General features: G+C 68.7%; 4 protein-coding genes across 13 annotated transcripts; 2 read left to right on the top strand and 2 right to left on the bottom strand.

Annotated features, from left to right (window-relative positions):
- Positions 1–139: 139 nt before the first annotated feature.
- On the top strand, positions 140–1,838 carry LOC135314838 (5-hydroxyisourate hydrolase-like). Of its 2 annotated transcripts, none has more exons than XM_064459824.1 (4): positions 140–274; positions 1,007–1,149; positions 1,311–1,446; positions 1,662–1,838. In XM_064459824.1, exons 1-4 carry the CDS (start codon positions 212–214, stop codon positions 1,749–1,751), a joined length of 432 nt encoding a protein of 143 aa, XP_064315894.1. In that variant the 5' UTR covers positions 140–211; the 3' UTR covers positions 1,752–1,838. The 2 variants fall into 2 exon arrangements, with proteins under 2 accessions (XP_064315894.1, XP_064315895.1); XM_064459825.1 differs by lacking the exon at positions 140–274 and adding an exon at positions 512–660.
- On the bottom strand, positions 1,820–9,338 carry GAS8 (growth arrest specific 8). Of its 3 annotated transcripts, XM_064459812.1 has the most exons (11): positions 9,195–9,338; positions 8,748–8,840; positions 7,089–7,286; positions 6,700–6,906; positions 6,407–6,461; positions 5,896–6,101; positions 5,446–5,613; positions 5,028–5,114; positions 3,856–4,065; positions 2,530–2,595; positions 1,820–2,240 (listed from the first exon to the last, which is right to left on the bottom strand). In XM_064459812.1, exons 1-11 carry the CDS (start codon positions 9,195–9,197, stop codon positions 2,103–2,105), a joined length of 1,431 nt encoding a protein of 476 aa, XP_064315882.1. In that variant the 5' UTR covers positions 9,198–9,338; the 3' UTR covers positions 1,820–2,102. The 3 variants fall into 3 exon arrangements, with proteins under 3 accessions (XP_064315882.1, XP_064315883.1, XP_064315884.1); XM_064459813.1 differs by lacking the exon at positions 8,748–8,840 and having other exon boundaries at positions 9,195–9,237; XM_064459814.1 differs by lacking the exons at positions 6,700–6,906; positions 7,089–7,286; positions 8,748–8,840; positions 9,195–9,338 and having other exon boundaries at positions 5,896–6,144; positions 6,407–6,460.
- A 14-nt stretch (positions 9,339–9,352) lies between these two features.
- DBNDD1 (dysbindin domain containing 1) lies at positions 9,353–12,829 on the top strand. 2 transcript variants are annotated; one of them, XM_064459823.1, is made up of 5 exons: positions 9,353–9,644; positions 10,783–10,883; positions 11,789–11,938; positions 12,063–12,203; positions 12,274–12,829. In XM_064459823.1, the coding sequence occupies exons 2-5, from the start codon at positions 10,835–10,837 to the stop codon at positions 12,426–12,428; spliced, it is 495 nt and encodes a 164-aa protein (XP_064315893.1). In that variant the 5' UTR covers positions 9,353–9,644; positions 10,783–10,834; the 3' UTR covers positions 12,429–12,829. The 2 variants fall into 2 exon arrangements, with proteins under 2 accessions (XP_064315893.1, XP_064315892.1); XM_064459822.1 differs by having other exon boundaries at positions 9,354–9,644; positions 10,779–10,883.
- A 152-nt stretch (positions 12,830–12,981) lies between these two features.
- On the bottom strand, positions 12,982–18,437 carry DEF8 (differentially expressed in FDCP 8 homolog). Of its 6 annotated transcripts, XM_064459816.1 has the most exons (12): positions 18,383–18,437; positions 16,924–17,039; positions 16,744–16,830; positions 16,504–16,653; positions 16,285–16,426; positions 16,048–16,212; positions 15,140–15,267; positions 14,306–14,419; positions 14,057–14,137; positions 13,829–13,969; positions 13,594–13,703; positions 12,982–13,474 (listed from the first exon to the last, which is right to left on the bottom strand). In XM_064459816.1, exons 2-12 carry the CDS (start codon positions 17,026–17,028, stop codon positions 13,372–13,374), a joined length of 1,326 nt encoding a protein of 441 aa, XP_064315886.1. In that variant the 5' UTR covers positions 17,029–17,039; positions 18,383–18,437; the 3' UTR covers positions 12,982–13,371. The 6 variants fall into 6 exon arrangements, with proteins under 6 accessions (XP_064315886.1, XP_064315885.1, XP_064315890.1 ...); XM_064459815.1 differs by having other exon boundaries at positions 16,744–17,039; XM_064459820.1 differs by lacking the exon at positions 18,383–18,437 and having other exon boundaries at positions 14,306–14,362; positions 15,140–15,212; positions 16,299–16,426; positions 16,924–17,828.
- Between the last annotated feature and the right edge of the window lie 353 nt (positions 18,438–18,790).

Genomic DNA, 18,790 nt, shown 5'->3' with positions numbered 1-18,790 from the left:
CCTCTGGGCTCTGGTCCACGGTGCTGCCGGAGCGTGGGTGCCGGCGGGGCTCCCAGGTGCACCTCCCAGGGGGAAGCCACCTGTGCTGGCTCGGCCCAGCCGGGGAGGAGCGCCCAGCTCTGCCACAGTCCTGCACCGGGATAGCGGCGTCCAGCCTCGCCAGCTCCGCGGTGAGAGGCTGCGGCGGCGGGGAGGGCGGCCGGAGCAGGGGATGGCAGCTTGCGCGGTGTCGCCGGCTGCGGGCCCCTGGCCGAGCGGGACGGAGCAGAGCCAGGTAAGCAGACGGGAGCCCTTGCCTGCCGTCGTGCCTCTCCGATGTCCCCGAGCCAGCGGCTGAGGCCTGGAGCCAGTGCCGCGACGGCAGCGAGAGCTGGTCCTGCTCCAGGTGGGCAGCCTGGCCCTGCCCGACCAGCAGCAGCGCCGGGACGTGCTCCCGCCCTGCCACGGTGCTCCCGCCGGCACTGCCCTTGACCCCGCGCTGGCTGCCCACTCCAGGCAGCTCCGGAGCGCTTGCAGGGTTAATGTCTGCCCGCACGTGACACCACGGGCAGGGAAGGCAACTGGGACGGGACTGCCAGGACAGGGTGGCTTCCTCCCTGCGTCCGGGCTGGCCGTTGCCGCCGCGCTGCAGCCCATGCCGCAGCTCACCGGGACGGACGGGTGAGCAGGGATTCCGGCGCTGCCGTAGGCACGCAGCCTTCCCTCCGGGCAGGAACTTGGCGGAACGGCGCAGACGGCAGCGGTGCCGCGGGGCACCCAGGCTGCCGCCGGGGAAGGCAGCGCTCTGCTGCAGGCAGGGCCCCGGGGCGGCGGTGCTGGGGCTGGCTGAGCTGAACCCCACGGCACGGGAAGGACGTGGGCGACCCCAAGTCTGCCCCAGGGCCCCTCCAGTGAGGGGCTGGGGGTTCTGGGAAGCTTGGCTGCAGCACTGCCGCAGCATGGCTCAGGGGGCAGGCGGACGGTGCTGTGGGGACGCGTCCCAGCCCCGCTCACTCCTCTGCCCCAGGCCAAAGGCATGTCGGAGGCGACGAACGGCTCCCTGACCACCCACGTGCTGAACACGGCCACGGGGCTGCCGGCAGCCGGCCTCGCCATCCACCTGGCCCAGCTGCAGGAGCCGGGGCCGCGGTGGACAGAGGTGGTGCAGAGGTAGGAGAGCCGGCAGCGGTGAAACAGGCAAAGCGTGATGCTGCCTGTCCCCCGGGGAGCCAGCCATGGGGAGGCTGCTGGGCCTTCACCCCGGGGACCGCTGGCAGCAAGTCCCGGGGGCCCGGGCCGGCTGCTGTGGCAGGGTTTGCTCCTCGTTTCAGGTGGACAGATGAGGATGGGCGCTGCCTGCCCCTCCTGGCTCCGGGGCAGACTGAGGCTGGCACCTACAAACTGCGCTTTGAGACGGCAGCGTACTGGCAGGGCCTGGGGCACGCCAGCTTCTACCCCTTCGTGGAGGTGCGGGGAGCAGGGGATGGGGGGTATGGGAGCCAGCCATGGCCAAAGCCACGGGGGTCCTGGTGCCACAGCCGGGCTTTGGGAGCTGCCTGCCCCGGCCTCCCTCCCACAGCGCTGCCAGCTCTGCTCTGAGAACCCCCCGGAGCCTGGCTCTGGCTGCTGAGCCCCACTGGAGGGAGGGGGATCCCAGCCCCTGCCTCCTCACTCTCCCTCAGGTCGTCTTCACCATCACTGACCCGGCGCAGAAGCTGCACCTCCCGCTGCTGATCAGCCCCTACTCCTACACGACATACCGGGGAAGTTAGGGGACAGGAATGTCCTCCCTCCCAGGGATGGAAGGTCACTGGGGAGGGAAACTACATCACTGCCACCATTAAAGGCTTCAAACAGCACTGTTTGTCTCAAAAACAAACAAACAAACAAACAAAAAAATCACATTCCTGGGCCAGTGCAGGCCCAGCTTCCGGAGGGGGAAGGAGGGGAGCCGCAGGGGCGGCGCAGGCGGGGGCCAGCCCCGGAGGCAGGTGTGGGGGGCTGCTCTGCAGGGAAAAACCCCGCCAGGGGGGAGAGAGAGGGTCCTGCGGGTCCTTGGGAAAGCTCACCGGGGTGTGTTTAATGGCGCGGAGCAGGACGGGGGCACAGCCCCGCTCCCAGCCTCAGGTGGGCACGGCCACGAGTCCCGCGGGGCCCTGCCCCAGCAAGGGGCTCGCCAGGGGCTTGAAGCCCAGGTTGTCCAGGGGGATCCCAAAGGCCGTCAGCTTTGCCTCGAACGTCCGCAGCATGTCATCGTGCGCCTGCAAGAGGAGCCCTGCGTTGTCTGGTTGAAGCCAGGCTCCGGCCCAGCTCCCTGCACCCCCCTGTGTGGCAGGGGACACCCCAACATGCCTTCCTTCGCCAGGCAAAGGGGAAACCAGAGCCTGGGCCAGGTCCTGCCTGGATCAGGGCACGAAGCGGCTCAGCTGGCACGCTTGGAGTCCCCTTCCCTCCCCTCCAGTCCCATTTCCACCCTGCCAAGCCACAGCCACTGCCCAGCAGCCCCCAGCCCCACGGCAGGGCGGGGGACAGGGCAGCCCCTTCCCTCACCTTGCAGGCTCGGGCCAGCTGGTGCTGCAGGTCCTCGATGGTGGCGTTCTTGGAATTGAGGACGTCCTGCAAAAAGGAGACGACGCGTCAGGCAGCGGCTGCCCAGCCCCGGGGGCACGGTGGCCGTGCCGCGGGAGGGAGCGGCGGCGTGGCGGAGCGCACGGAGGAGCGGCTGCGTGGCGGCCGAGCTGGCACCAGGGCCTGGCTCAAGCGGAGCGGCTCGCGGCACGGCCTGGCAGGCGGCCACGGCCCTGCTCCCTTTGAGCCAGCACCGCCAGGGACAGCCAGCCCCGGGCAGAGGCGAGGGATGGGGACGTCCTGGATCAACAACGCCAGCGCTGGCACAGCCGCGCCATCACCACCAGCCCCGCTGCGAGGCGGGGGGCGCGACAGCAGCACCTGCTCCGGCAGCACCGCCCTGCCGCCGCGGCACCGGGGGAATTACAGGGAGAGAGTCTCCCTGAGAAGACGCTGGAGGCAGCTGCGCAGAGGAATTCTGGGACCCCAGCAGCTGTGGGAGAGCTCGACGCCGTGACGCCTTCCCAGGAATGTGTTTTCCTTCCCGCTGCTGTGGCACCTGTGCCAGTAGGTGACACATCGGCTGCCCCATCCCACGGCCCCAGAGCCTCGGCTGCTGCTTGGCACAGCCCCAGCACCCCAGCAAGGGGGTGTCCGTGGGTTTTGGTGTCACCCACCACAGAGGAGACCTGGAAGGGGACGGGCTGGTGGCGGGGTAGTGGCTGAGCCACGCACAGAACCGATGTCCCCCGTGTCTCAACCTGGCCTGAAGCAAGTGCTGCTTCTCCAGTTATGGCTGCGACAGGCTCCAGGAATGTGGGTCTCCGAGCTGCCGCACTGAGGCTTTCTGCGTATGTATTTTTAGTGTGGCAGACGTCGCAGAGCCCCTGGGAACCCGTCTATGCTGGCTCTGCAGCCAGGGAGGCCAGGAGAGGTTCACCAGCTGCAAATCCCCATGCACGGAGCGCCCCGGGTTGCTGAGGGACCCTGCACGCAGCCGTCTGCTGCATGTCGGCAGCATGGAGCTCAGGTGAGCGCCGCTCGGCCTGGGGCCATCCTCCTCGAAACAGGCCCCACCTGAGGGTGAAATTCATGCCAAACTCCAACGCCCACACGCTCTGCTCTCGAGGGAGAGCCGGAGCGCCCTGAGGCGCTGCACGTGGCCCTGGGAGCGCCGGGAGTGAGTGACGTGGCAGCTACAGACATGTAGCAGGGGGACTGGTGCACTCGAGGGTCTGCGTTTGCCCCGGAGCAGCCTCTGCCCCGCTGAGGCCGGCCTTCGCCAGGCCCCACGGCAGCGCACAGTACCTCCAGCTTGTGCGAGACCAAGGAGAGGGCACTTGGCTCGAGGTTGGAGGCTGCAAAGACCTCGCTGAGCTCCACTTCCTTTTTCTCCAGGACGCTGAGAAGTCCTTTCAGCTTGCGTTCCAGGAGCAGGTTCTTGAAGCCCGTCTTCTGCTGCACCTCGTTAATGGCTTTGGTGAACTTCTGATAGAGCTCGTCTCGCTCCGCCTGCACCTGCTCCCAAAGACAGCGTGCCTTTGCACCCCTTCCGGACCCCCGGGGCTGGCGGCAAAGAGCTCCAGGAGCCCAGCCGTCCCCCACGGCACCTGCAGCCATGGGGAATGCATGTGCCGGAGCACGGCTTCCTCCCTCCCTCCCTGGCACCTCCTCAGCACCTGCGCCTCTGCTTCCTCCTCCCCTCAGGCCACAGGACACCCCCAGCAGCAGAACAGGCTGACAGGCTCACTGCGGCACTATTTTAGACCTCAGAGAGGGCCCCACAGCACAAGGGGGGGTCTCTCCTCTCCTCCTCGCAGCTGGCAGGAGTCCCTGGCTCACAGCTAGTTAATAACTGTCCTAATTAGGACACAATTTCTCCTCCGCAGCCTATTTCTGAATGCACTGAATACGTTGCTGCCTTAATGATGGATTGTTAACGAGGCCTCAGATCAACGTTCATATTCTTGGGGATTTCTACGAATTGCAAATGAGCTCTCTTCTCGCCTCAATAGATTTATCTGGGTTAGCTGGTGGGGGGAGAGGCCGAGGCTGGCAGAACTCAGCTGACAAGACTCATCCCGAGCCGCCACAGCACGTCGAGCAGGGGGAGCGACCCCCGAACGCCAGCAGAAAGAAGGAGCAAGCTGAGGCCAGGGCCGGTGGCCCGTGACCATTGCTCCCCACGGCTCTGCCCCCCGAGGTGCTGCTGCCTCAGCCGGTGCCTCGCAGGCCAGGAGGGGACTGCTGTGGTTGCCTGGCAAAGTTCAAGGCCAGGCCCGCCTGCTGGCCGGGGGAGATGCCAAAGCCGTGAGAAGCTTTGCTAGGAGCAGCAGTTATCTGCACGGCCCTGGATTAGAGCTTTGGAAAGCCCTCGGCTAAGCACAGGCTCACTCCTAAGCCCCCGGCCCCAGTCCTCTGCGGAGGGAACAGGGTTTGGAGGGGGAAACGGGATGCCCAGGCCCACCCACAGCTCTCACCTTACTGAACCTCTGCTCCAGCACTTCATGTTCCCACTGAAGATCCTTCAGCTCCTTCTGGGTGACTTTCAGCCGGGCTTTTGTGTTCTGTGAGCGGGAAGGGACAGTTATAGAGCACGGGTTTCTCTGGGGGGTGTGGGGGATGCGCTCTGGCAAGGGAGGAGAGTGGCCAGCAGAGAGATACGGGTGAGAAAAATCAGGCAGCGCCTACACCAACTCCCTTCCCCCTCTGCAGCTACTCTGGTTTCTCACTGCCAGAGTTCCAGGAGTCCCGCCTGAGACCTTAGAAACACCCAGCTAAGCTGAAAAGGACTCAAAGGCCTTTGCTCAGCCTGGCCAGCAGCTCCCAGCCGAGCAACAGAGGTCACTGCTGAGTGACTGGGAAAGAGCCAGGAAAAGGACAGGGCTGGCTGCTCACCATCAGGGCCTCCCTGTCCTTGTCGTGGTGGGCCACCTTCTTCTGCAGCTCAGAGACCTGCTCCTGGGCCTGCTGCAGGGGTTCCTTCAGCTCCTTGTTCTGGAGCAGCACATCCGCCTTCTCCTTTTCCAAGTGGTTCTCTCTCTTCTTCATCTCCTCCACCTGCTCCTGTTCTCGAGAACACAAGTACCGAATCCTGGGGGTTGCCTGGCTCCTCAGAGCTTCCCACACTGCCCAGCCGCCCTCCCACTGCTGGCCCAGCAAGACACGTCTCCCCGTGCTCAAGAGCTTCGCTCGCATAAGGGCGTGCAACCCTCAGGAGGTCAGCAGCACCTGCACCACCACCTGGGAACTGCCCAGCTCTGGGTGAAACCCCCACAGGACTGGTCCCTCGGTGGAAGGGTGACGCTCTGTGGGCCGGGCAGGCAGCAGCAGTGGGGCAGGAAGTACCTTCAACAAGCTGATGAGCGCCAGGTTTTTGAGGGTGATGTCGTTGTAGTAGTTCTTCATGTCGCTGAAGGCCTTCTCATGGTTCCTCATCAGCTCGCCAATCTGGTTGTTCTTCCTCTCCTCCACCTCGTGGATCTCAGTCTTCCTCCGCAAATCAAGCTCGTCCCGCAGCGCTTGCATCTTCTTGGCGTACTTGGCCTCAATCTCTGGGGGAGCGCAGAGAGGGCTGAGTGGGACCTCCTGGAGACCCTGTGTAAGGCGCCCCAGCTCCGTGAGCCAGCACCAACCTGGCATTACTTGAGGACAAGTCCATGCAACGCTGGGGGTCTGGCAGCCCCAGTGCACGGGGGAACAAGAATTGGGGGGAAAACTGGGCAAAACTGGGGGACAATGGGTCCCCTTTCCACTCGAGGTTCTGGCAGGGAGCCTGGTGGAACAGCAGAGCTCAGAGGAGCCCTCCCTGGCACACTGACTGAGGGAGCTCGCGCAGGGGCTACGTGTGTGTCCTCACCTTTCACTTGTCTCTCAAAGTCGTTGCAGAGCCGGGTGAGCTCCTCCTCTTGTTTCTGTGAGGGAGAAGCTGTGTGTTAGAGGCAGACAACCAAATCCTGAGTCACCCGCATCCCAAGGGATTCCCTCCTGCTCCCAGGGACAGGCTCCCGCCACAGCACAGATCCCCATCATCTGTGCAGATGGTGGCTCAGAGGCTCTCCAGCCCCCCGTGGCAGGATGGGTGGGAGCCCCACCGCCTCCCTCTGCCACAGGGGCACCTCACAGGCGGCTCCGGCCTGGCCAGGGACGTACCAGGCGCATGTTTTTCACCACCACCTCGTTGGCCAGCTCCTGCTCCTTCAGCTCCACTTTCAAGGAGCGCATGTCTTTCCGCAGCTCCATCTCCTGGGCCCAGTGATCCTTCTGGGCCCGCTTCATGGACAGGGTGCCCTCTGCCTTCAGCTCGGTGAGGTTTTCCTGGTGTTCGTACAACAAGTGCTTCACCTTCTGTTTGTAAACCTAAAAGACAAGGCACAGATGGGGTGAGGGGCTTCAGCAGGAGACACCTGGAGCTGGGATATTGGCTGAGATACTCCTGGCTTGCATCCCACCCAGCTCCTCCTCCTCTTCCCCCTTCCCTCACCTCCCCAGCGCTGCCTGAGGCTCACACACACACCACCTTTAGCCTTCTCCTTTCCCACCTTGATCTCCACTTGATGCCGCTCCTCTGCCTCCTCCATCTCCCGGTCCTTGTTCCGCAGCTCTGCCCTCTTCTCCTCCAGCTGCCGGCGGGTGATCTCCCAGAAGGTGTGAATCTTGTCACGCTCCAGCTGGAAATAGTTGCGCTCTTCCCGTTCCCGGTCCAGCTCCTCCCGGAGACGTGCAACGTGCTTCTCCAGCTGCAAAGCCGAGAGGAAGAGCCAGGTAGGGGGAAAAGGAGGCCTCAGACAGATGCCTTTGGGAGGCAGCCACGGCAAGCCATGTCACAAACCTGGCAGGACCAAGTGGCTGTTACTGGGACAGAGAAGGGTGGGAGGGAAGGGGAGGAGCCTTGACACAGCCTGGACCTTACAGAGCCCATCAGCCTCCAGGAAAGGAGTAACAAACCCTTATCCTACCACAAGGCAGCCCAGGCTCAGATATTCTATCTGGCAACGCTATTCTCAGGTGCCTGAATACTACTGAATCATAGAGTTGCTTAGCTGGGAAAAGACCTCTAGGATCATCAAGTCCAACCATTAACCCAGCCCTACCAAGCCCACCACTAAACCATGTCCCCAGGCACCACATCTACATGTCTTTTAAACGCCTCCAGGGACAGTGACTTCACCACAGCCCTGGGCAGCCTCTCCCCGTGCTTGACAACCCTCTTGGTGAAAAAATTTTTCCTAACATCCAATCTAAACCTCCCCTGACGCAGCTTGAGGCTGTTTTCTCTCATCCTATTGCCTGTTACTTGGGAGAAGAGACCAACCACACCACCACCCCCAGCCTCCTTTCAGGCAGTTGCAGAGAGCGATAAGGTCTCCCGTCAGCCTCCTCTTCTCCAGGCTAAACCCCCCCAGCTCCCTCAGCCGCCCCCCAGCACACTTGTGCTCCAGACCCTGCCCCAGCCCCGCTGCCCTTCTCTGGACACGCTCCAGCACCTCAAGGGCCTTCTTGTCCCGAGGGGCCCAAACCTGAGCCCAGCATTCGAGGTGGGGCCTCACCAGTGCCGAGCACAGGGGCCTGATCCCTGCCCTGCTCCCCTGCTCCTGCTGGCCACACCAGTGCTGACACAAGCCCGGATGCTCTTGCCTCCTTGGCCACCTGGGCACACTGCTGGCACTGAGATGTGCAGGACCTTATCCCAGGAGCGAGGTACCCAGGCCAGGACCATCTCCTCCTCTGTTTGTAGGGCAAAACCAGCAGGACTTGGAGCAATCAAGGGGCAGCAGCTTCCTCTTCCATCTCTGCCTGCCCTCCCCGCCCGGCAGGAGCCTCCTGCCCCAGCAGCAACGCAACCGAAAGCACAGCAGGCCAAGAATCACAGAGCTCCAGGCTGAGCCACTGCCCGGCTGAGCAGGCTGCCGCGGTCACAGAGCTGGGGAGAAGGCAGCAAGGGCACTGAGAGCAGAGTGCCCTGGGCCAGCGGAAGGGAGGGTGGGACCAGGGGGCTGCTCCTTCCAGGAACAGGGAGAACCCCCCCACAGCACAGACGCGCATCAGGCAGTGAGACAAGCCCTGTCTGCTTGTCTCTGTCACCCTCCGCCACCTGTTGTCCCCAGAGCCAGGCACTGAGCAGGGGTCCCGGGCACTGCTCTTGCAGGCAGCAATGTCCCCCTAGCCAGGGGTGGGCTGGGTGGCGGGGGACCTCTCACCTGCTCCTTGCTCATCTCCCTCGGGGACAAGGCATCCACCACCGCCGGAGCTTTGCTCCCTTTCCCTTTTTTCCCGACTTTCTTTTTGGGTGCCTACGGAAAGCAAGCGAGACGCCCGAGGTGCTGGGAGGAGACCGCGCTGCTCAGTGTCCCCGCGCTGGCCCAGGCCACGGAGCGTCCCTGCTCTCATGGCAGGGCCGAGTCGAGGGCGGACAGTGGGCGCTGGCTGATGGGGCCGGGGCCTCTGGGGGGGGGCCTGGAGGCCTCGGGGACCCCTCAGGACCCCCCACCCATGGCAGACGCCCAGCCGCTGCCAGCCCAGCTCCACAGCGGCTGCTTCAGCAGCGGGCCCAGACCCCTCGTCGGTCGCCCCGGGACTCCCTCGGGTCCCGACCCAAGCGTAAGCCTAAACCCAAGCTCAAGCCCAGGCCTAGGCCCCGCTCTCACCATAATGGCAGCCGCCGCCGTCTCCAGGCAACGGGGCGGGCTGTTCTCGCGAGAGTTGCCCGGCGGCCGGACACGCCCCTAGCAACGCGGGGGGGCCGCCCTAGCAACGGCGGCGGGGCCTGCTCCGCGCCCGGGGCCCCGCCCTCCCCGGAGCCCCGCCCTTCCCGGAGCCCCGCCCTTCCCGGGTCCCCCCCGTGTCCCGGGGGCCTGCCGTGCCCGGGGGTCCCCGCTGCCCCCCGTTACGGCCTGTGTCCGCGGGTGTCCCACCCCCCGCGCCCCGGCCCCCGGCCCCGCCCCCGGCCCCGCCCCCGCCGCGGCGGGCAGGACCGTGCGGGCTGCGGGCTGGCACCGGGCCCGCCCCGCCCCGGCACCGGCACCGGCACCGGCACCGGCACCGGCACCACCGGCCCCAGCGGCCCATGGGGGCTCCGGGAGCGGCCGGCGCGGCAGGTGAGGGCGGTGGGGCGGAGCGGCCGTCACCGCGGTGTCGGGCCCGGCGGGAGCCAGCGGCGGGGGGACCGGGGGTGTGCGTGCAACGGGGAATACAAAGGGGGGGTGCAAGGGGAGGGTGTGTGTGCAAGGAAGGGGGTGCAAGGGGGGGGGCTGCAAAGGGGGGATGGAAGGGGTGGGTGTGCAAGGGCGGGGTGGGTACAAGGGGGTGTGTAAGGGGCGTGCAAAGGGTGGGGGTGCAGGGGGTGTGCCGGGGAGTGCAAGGGGGGCGGGTGCAGGGCGGGATGGGGGTGCAGGGGGCTCTGGATGGGGATGGGGGCGATGCGCGTGCAAGGGGGGTGCACAGCGGGTGCGGGTGTGCACGGGGTGGGGGGCGTGGGTGCGGGTGGGGTCCTGCGGGGGTGACCAGCCGCAGGGGTGGGGGTCGGGGGGATTTGGGGGGCGGGACACAGAGCACGGGGCTGTGCAGGGGGTGTGCGCAGAAAGAGTCTGGGGTGGGAGTCTGGGGGTGTAGGGGGGTGCCCAGTGGACATGGGTGCATGGTGGGGTGCTGTGGGGACATGGGGGTGCAGTGGGGTGCCCTGGGTGCACAGCAGGGTGCTCAGGGGATGTGGGGGTGCAGCGGGGTGCCAGGCCCCATGGTACAGGGTGCCTGGAGCAGGCTGAGGTGCTGGGGGGGTGTGCAGGGTGGGGAGGTGGGGTGCCGGGGCAGACACCCCCGTGCAGGGGTGCCAGTGGAGGATCGCAGAGGGCTGGGGCACTCGGGGACGGGGCAGTGGCCGTGGGGGGCCTGGCGTTGCGGGGGGGGGTGTCTGCAGCAGGGTCCCACATGGTGACATGGGTGGTGCCAGGGCTCCCACAGACGCCTGTCGCCCCGCACATGGCTGTGCCATGGCCCGTCGCAGTGGTGGCCGTGCCCTCCTGCAACACCGGGCCCTTAGGCGCGGTGCCATGGCACTGGGGAGCGGGCAGGCATGGGGTGATGGTGGCGGGGTGATGGTGGCGGGGTGATGGTGGCGGGGTGATGGTGGCGGGGTGGCCGGGGCTGGCTGCCGCCTGGCTCTGCGGGTTGACGTGAGTCAGCAGAGCGGTGTGCGGGGAGGGAGCCCTGATGCCGGCCCCGCTCCCCGCCAGGCAGCCGGTGAGCCCAGGCCTGAGCGGGGCAGCGTGGCCGGCGGCGCGGCGTGACCATGCAGGCGGAGGCCAGAGGGGATTTCTGCGGCAGGGACCAGCGCCCCGGTGGGTGGGGGCTCGGGGTGGGGGGGAGTGGGGCCGGGAGGCTGCTGGTGGCAGGGGAGGACGCGCTCCAGGTGCCACCACCGCGGCATCACCCACCCCCCCAGCCCTGGTGCGTGACGCCGTGGTGGTGCGTGGGGTGGGGTGGCGGGAGCCGGCAGCTCCCCGTGTCCCCCCCAGTGTTGGAGTGCAGTGGGGACCCCGTTTCCTGGCTGGAGGGAAGGTGCTGGCAGTGCGGGGTGCCTGGTCTCACCATGCAGAGTCAGGACACGGCATAGCCGACGTCGGGGCAGGGGTGCCGCTGTCCTGCGGCTCCGTGTGCCAGGAAAGGAACCGAATGCCCCCGTAAGGTCCCTTTCCCCGTCCTGTCTCCCTGGGTGGGGGCATTTCTGTCCCCTGCCCCACTGTGCCCATCCTGGGGGGAAGGGGGAGATGCCCAGCTCGCGGCGAGCCTGTCCCTGCGCCGTCTCACCCGGCAGCGCGGTGACGGCAGGGCCCGGTGGCACATGGTCCATCCCACAGTGGGCCAGGGGCCGGGGTGCTGCTGTGACCCAGGCACGGGGGGGGGTCTCCTGCCCACCCTTGGTGCCCGCTCAGCCCCATAGGGGTGCCCGGGCCTGGCTGTGCCGTGACCGCGACCGTGGCCGCCTCGGCCCCGCCGGCTCTTGCCAGCAAACAAACCGCCCCTTGTCTGGGCTCCGGCACGGGGCCGCGCTTTTGTCTCATCAACACAAAGGGGCTGTGCGGGGTGTGGGGCGCGGGGCTGCCGGCGCAGGGGCTGCCAGGCCCTGGCCAGCTCTGCCCGTCCCCCCGTGCCCCCGGGGTCCCGGTCCCCCTCATCCAGGAAGCCCCCACAGGGCCCCGGGAGGGTCCTGCTGTCACCAACGCGGCAAGTGCTGGTATCACAGAGCTTGGCAAGGAGGTGCTGGTCCCAGAGCGCCCGGCGGGGACCCCCACCCACGGGCCGGCACAGGAGCCCCCCGGAACCCCTGCGGAGCAGGAGCAGGGTGGCATCCCCATCCCCAGCGCCGGCCTGCTGCAGGTCACCGAGCGCAGACGTGAGTGCGGCCCAGTGCGGCCAGCCCCGTCCCCGGGGTCCCCCATCCCCTCCCCAGGGCTCCTGCCCTGCAGGCCATCCCCGGGGCGTCCCTCCGGACCCCCAGCACCACTGGCTGCCCGCAGAGCCCCTGAGCAGCGTCTCCTCGCTGGAGGTGCACTTCGACCTCCTGGACTTGACGGAGCTGACCGACATGTCGGACCAGGAGCTCGCCGAGGTCTTTGCCGACTCCGACGAAGAGAATGCGGCTGGAGAATCGCCCAGCGGTGAGCAAGAGGGGCCTGTCCGTCCGTCCATCCATCCGTCCGGCAGGCCCTGAGCCATCTGTCCCCGCAGGGCTGCAGCCGGTGCCACGGGCCGGGTACCTGCGCTCGCCCTCCTGGACCCGAGCGCGGGAGCAAGGCCGGGAGAAGAAGCACCTCAGCGAACCGGAGCTGCCGCCAGGACCCCCGGATGCCTTCCTGCCCGCCGAGCGGCCCCGGGAGCCCTAGGGGACACGCTGGGGGATGGACACGGAGGAGGGGGGGACACCGGTGCCGACCCTGGGCACCACTGGAGCCCGTCCCCGCCGCCCTGCCCGGGGAGAACCGGGGCGCAGGACTGGTGCTGCGGCGGGGGGAGCGGGCAGCTCGCCCGGAGGCACCGGGGAGCGGCTGTGGGCAGAAGAAGCCCCCAGCCCCGCCAAGGGGGACCCAGGGCTGGCTAAAGCTGGTGGCCGGGCAGACCGCCACCCACCACGCTACTGGGGAAGGGGCAACCAGGACCCAGAGCCCAGCACAGCCCCAGCTGCTGGGAGCGGTGGGATGTGCTGCCCGGGCGCGGCCGGTGCCGGTGTTGGCCCGGTCCATCATGTAGCAGCGCTGTGTACCGGTAAAACCGACCCACCCAGCCAGCTCTGCCGCGGCTCTGCCCGTCTCCATCGCCGCAGGTGGGGAGGGAAGGGGAGGATCGGTGGGACGGGACACAGGCGCAGTGCGACCTATACTGGGGGTCCCAGGGGGTTGGGGCAGCCCCCCCCCCACACCAAAGCACAGACACAAGTGCTGAGTTGCGCAAAGAGGCCTCGTTAATGCTACAAGAAACCCGGGGGGGTCCCGCACGGCCCAGCCCTCCTGCAGCGCCCCCACCCTGGGGGGCTCAGCCCCAGGACCGGGCATGCCCACGGTGTGGGGGGAACCGGGGTTTTCCCCCCAAAATCAGCAATGTTATCGCAGTAGTGTGTTTCTGTGTGTGTATGAGGGGCAGGGGGGCCCCCCACCACGCTCACCCTCCCTGCCAGCACCCGTCGCTCCGGCTCAGACGGCACGCTCGCCCCCGCCATGCCGCACACCAACACCTCCCACCCTGCAGTGTCCGGGGTCCCAGCGGCCTCGCAGAGCCGGAGGGTCACCCCGTCCGGCCCCGCGGGCTGCCGTGGGGCCAGGTCCCCCCCTCTCAGAGCTCTGCCTCGGTGCCGGAGTCCTGGAAGAGGGACTGCTTGCGCAGGCTGAGCCGGGCGCACCGGGGGCAGGTGGTGGAGTTGTCGTAGTAGCAGTCCCTGCGGGGTGGGGGACAGCGCCGGGTCACCCCCCGGTGCCGGCCGCAGCGCCGCCCCGGTGCCCCGACCCCCCACCCATCCCGGTGGCGGGAGGCGGCTGTCGCCGGTGCCACCGTTACCTGTGAAAGACGGCGGAACAGTCGGTGCAGACAGAGGTGTGGCTGTCGAAGGGGAAGAGGACGTCGCCCTCCTTGCAGAGCTCGCAGACGAAGCCCTTTGCCTGGCAGCGCTGGGGCGGGAGCGGGCGGAGGGTACAAACGGCGCCCGGCAGGGACCCCCCGCGCGCTCCCCAAATACCTCCACGGGAGCCGCGCCGTGGGTCGCGGCCGAGGCTGCCCCACGGCTCTGTCTCACCTCGCAGTCCAGCTTGATGTGCTTGGCGAAGAGGGTGTGGATCTCCGTCAGGGAGCAGCTCAGGCGCCCGGCCTCGATGTCGATCAGGTCCTGCAGCGAGTACATCTCATCGTTCTCCACAAAGTGCTGCCGGTCCTGCAGCTGCAGGCGGAGAGGCCATCACCCCCGCGCCCGTCACCCCCGGGGTCCCGGGGTCCCCCCGGCTTGGCCGCCCGTGCGGGGCCTCACCTGCAGCAGCAGCCGGGCCTCCATCGCCTCCTTGCAGGTGATGAAGTAGGGCTTCATCAGCAGGATGTCCTGGCGCAGCTTCTGCGGCGGGGACGGCACCCATGGGACGGGGACAAGGTCAGGCTGGGTCAAGTTCAGCCGTTTGGGCACCCTCCGTCCCCAGCCCTGCCCCGCTCCCCTTTTGTGGGAGCCAGCGGGTGCCGTCAGGGCCCCCCCTCGCCCCACGCTGCCCCCCCCTGCCCTGCTCACCCGGATTTCCACCAGCTCCTCCACGTAGTTGAAGAGCAGCGGGTTGATCTCCCGCAGCTTCAGCACGGGGCGCGACACCATCAGCGCCAGGTACCGCATGCTGCAGCGCGACACCTGCCCGCCCGCGGCCGGCACCGCCGTCACCCCGCGGCCACCGGGGACGCCCCCATCGCCGCCACCACGGGGACCCTCGGCACCACAGCCCCAGGACCCCCAGTGCCAGGGACACAGTCCTGGGGACATCCCCCCCCCCAGGTGACTCTTGCCTGGTGGTGCAGCCCCCAGGGACCCTTGTGCCCAGGGACGCAGACCCCCAAGTGACCTCCAACCATGGATATGGCCCCCCTGGGACCCCTGCCCAGGGACAGGGCCCCCCCGCAGGTGACCTCTAACTGGGACACAGCCCCCTGGGACCCCTGCCCAGGGACACAGCCCCCCACTAGTGACCTCCAACCAGGGCCACGTTCCCCAGAGACCCCAGCCCAGGGACACAGCCCTGGGGACACCACCCCCCCCCAAGTGACTGCTACCCAGGGGTGCAGACCCCAGGGACCCCTGCCCAGGGTCACGGTCCCCCAAGTGACCTCCAACCAGGGACATGGTTCCCCCAAGTCACCTCTGACCAGGGACATAGCCCCCAGGGTCCCCTGCCCAGGGACACGGCACCCTCTAAGTGACCTCTAACTGGGACATGGCCCCATGGATCCCTGCCCAGGGACATGCCCCCCCATCAAGTGACCTCCAACCAGGGCTACAACCCCCAGGGACCCCCATGACCAGGGCCGCGGCCCCCCCCGGGACCCTGGGCGCCCCCGAGCCCCCCACCAGGGACACCTTGCGGGGCTCGAAGTCCCAGTTGTGGATGGCGCGAGCAGGCACGACGGCCAGGTCATTCCAGTGGCAGCTGCTGCAGTAGTAGAGGCCGGTGTAGTCGCACTGGCGGGCCTCGCTGGGCACCCCCCCTGCGGCGGCACACGCGCCGGCGGCACACGCGTTGGCACACGCGCCGGCACCGCCCTGCTGGCCCCGCCACGCACCCCCGCGGGACGTGCGGCAGCACCCGGGGACACAGCGGGGCCCCAACATCACTGTCGCACGTGCTGTGGGTGTCCCCCCCCAGCCCTCACTCCCCGGCTCCCCAGAGCTCCCAGCCCCACGCAGCCCCCAAAGAAGTCCAGCCCCACGCAACCCCCACCCCACAGCCCCACACGGCCCCCAGCCCCCCCCAACCTCACACAGCCCCACAGAGCCCCCAGTTCCCCCCAGTCCCACACAGTCCCACAGAACGCCCAGCCCTCCCCAGCCCTCCCAGCCCCTCCCAGCCCCCAACCCCAGAGCCCCCAGTTCCCCCAAGGCCCCCTCCCAGCCACATGCACCCCCCCCAGCCCCATGCAGCCCCCAGTTCCACACAGCCCCCAGCTCCCCCCAGCCCTATGTAGCCCATGCACCCTCCCGTTCCCCCCAGCCCCATGCAGTGCCATGCAGCCCCCAGCCCCACGTAGCCCATGCACCCTCACGTTCCCCCCAGCCCCACGCAGTGCCACGCAGCCCCCAGCCCCACCACATAGCCCATGCAGCCCCCAGTTCCCCCCAGCCCCACACCCCACCCGCAGCCCCCAGCCCCCCACAGCCCGCAGTTCCCCCCCCCCAGTACCACACAGCCCCCAGCCCCACAAAGCGCCCAGCTTCCCACAGCCCCCCACAGCCCACAGCCCCCCGCGGCGGCGGCAGCGCAGCCTCACGGAGGGAGACGGGGGCACGGCACTCGGCGCAGCGGTAGTCCTGGCTGTCCAGCCCGCTCTCGGGGCAGATGCTGAGCTGATACTCGGCTTGGTGGCTGACCTTGGCCCGCACGCAGGCCTTGCTCACCAGCGGCAGGCACTTGCTGTGGCACCGGTAGTAGCAGCCTGCAGGGACGGGCGGCCGTCAGCGCGGGGACGGGGGCGTGGGGCGGCTCGGGGCGGGGGTCCCGGCCCCACCTGTGCAGGTGTACCAGGTCTGGATGAGGCCCCAGATGATGGTGCTGCACTTGTCGCACATCTGCTTCACGCTTTTGCTCTTCTCCTTGTAGAAGCGATGCTCCAGCACCACGCGGATGTTGGGCTCATCCTCGCCGGGGTCCTGTGGTGGTGGTGGTGGGGGTGTCAGTGCGCCCCCCCACCAGCCACGGAGACCCCCCGCCCCGTCCCCGTCCCCACCTTCAGCTCCTGCAGCTTGAGGCGGAGGTGGATGAGCCGCACCACCGCGTCCTTCTGCCGCTCCGAGTGCTCAGGCAGCGCCAGGATGGCCCGCTTGCACTCCTCGATGGCTTGGCGCAGCTGCTGCACGTCTGATGCCAGGATCAGGCCCTGCAGCGGGAGGAGGAGGAGGAGGAAGCTGAGCCTCCCCCCCTCCCTGCCCCACACACACCCCCAGCCCCGCTCCCCAGTCCCACTCACCACGGGGCGGGAGAAGTGGTCTTCGGCCAGGCCCAGGTCCAGGGCGCCCTCGGGGTCCCCCGGGGAAGGGTCCGGCCGTGGGGCTGGAAGGGGGTGAGCGCCATGGGGGGGGCTGGGACCCCCTGCCCAGCCCCCACCGTGGGGCAGGGTTGGGCGAGGGGGGGTCAGCACCCACCTGGGGGGGGGGGCCGCCCCGTCGGGGCGCTCCTGCTGCTCCTCGGGGGCCTTGTTGAAGGGGTTGAGGTGGGCCTGGCGGAAGCGGGCCAGCCGCTCGTCGTACGCCATCGCCGCCCGCCCTGCGGGACGCCGGGCACCGCCTCAGCCGCTGGCACCGGCACCCTGACACCGGCAACCCGGCACCACCACCAGCACCCCGTCACAGGCACCAACACCCCACCACTGCCACCAACACCCCGCCACTGCCACCAACACCCCACCACCCCATCACCAGCACTCTGACATCAGCACCAGCACCCCACCACAGGCACCAACACCCCACCACTGCCACCAACACCCCACCACCAGCACCAGCACCCCATCACCAGCACTCTGACATCAGCACCAGCACCCCATCACAGGCACCAACACCTCACCACTGCCACCAACACCCCACCACTGCCACCAACACCCCATCACAGGCACCACCACCCCATCACCAGCACTCTGACATCAGCACCAGCACCGCCACCAGCACCCCATCACAGGCACCAACACCCCATCACCGGCACCACCACCCCATCACCAGCACCCCGACACCGGCACTGGCACTCTGACACTGGTACCCCAGCACCGCCACCACCCCATCACAGGCACCGACACCCCACCACCGGCACCAACACCCTGCCACCAGCACCCCAGCACCAGCACTGACACCCCAGCACGACCACCACCACCAGCACCCCCTCAGAGGCACCGACACCCCACTACTGCCACCAACACCCCACCACTGGCACCAACACCCTGCCACTGGCACTGTCACCCCAGCACCCTCACCGACACCCCACCACACCCATTGGCACCCCAACACAGGCACCAGCGCCCTGACACCAACAACAACACCCCATCACCACCACCAGCACCCCACTGCAGGCACCGCCACCCCAGCACTGTCACCGCCACCCCCACCGGCCCCCCCATCACCGCCACCCCCCCACCACCCCCCCACCGCCACCAACACCCCAGCACCGGCCCCGGCCCCCCCGGACGAACCCGTCCCTCCGCCTGCCCCGCCCGCAGCCCCCGCCCTGCCCCACGGTCCCCCCGTCCGGGCCACCCCGCGTGGGATCCCCACAGCCCCCCACTCTCCCCGCGGGGGCCTGGACGGCAGCGCCCCCCCCCCCGCACCCCGCATTGCACAGCCCCCCCGCACCCCCCGCACCCCGCATTGCACAGTCCCCCCCGCACCCCGCATTGCACAGCCCCCCCGCACCCCCCGCACCCCGCATTGCACAGTCCCCCCCGCACCCCGCATTGCACAGCCCCCCCGCACCCCGCACCCCCGCACCCCGCATTGCACAGTCCCCCCCCGCACCCCCGTTCCCCCCCCGCATTGCCCCCCCGCACCCCCGCACCCCCCCCGCAGACCCCCGGCCCCTCCCGCCCGCCAGGGGGCAGCCCCCGCCGCCCCCGCCCCGCTCACCGCAGCGCCGCGCGCCGCCCCCCGCTCCTTCACGGCCGCGCCGCGCCCCGCCCCGCCCCGCGCTGCCGCCCCCTGGCGGCCGGAGGACCGCACTGCGCCCGGGCGGGGCCGCGCGGGGGCGGGGGGACGGGACAGCGGGGACATTGCGGGGGACGCGGCGGCCCGACCCACGGGCACGGAGGTACCCGCACGGCCCCACGGCCCACCACCGCCTCCTCTTAACCGCGCCCCACAGCTCTCCGCCCCATGGCCTCAGCCCCGGAGCCCCCAGCCCCATAGCTCCCGGTCCCCAGAGCCCCCAGCCCCATTGCTCCTTGCTCCCGCACGCCCCAGCGCCGTAGTCCTTTGTCCCTGTAGCCCCCAGCCCCATAGCTCCCAGTCCCCATAGCTTCCAGCCCCATACTCCCT

The sequence above is a fragment of the Phalacrocorax carbo genome, chromosome 8, assembly GCF_963921805.1.
Source record: "Phalacrocorax carbo chromosome 8, bPhaCar2.1, whole genome shotgun sequence".
Classification (NCBI taxonomy): domain Eukaryota; kingdom Metazoa; phylum Chordata; class Aves; order Suliformes; family Phalacrocoracidae; genus Phalacrocorax; species Phalacrocorax carbo.
Note: the sequence above shows the minus strand (reverse complement) of the source record. Positions and strands in the feature narration are given on the sequence as shown.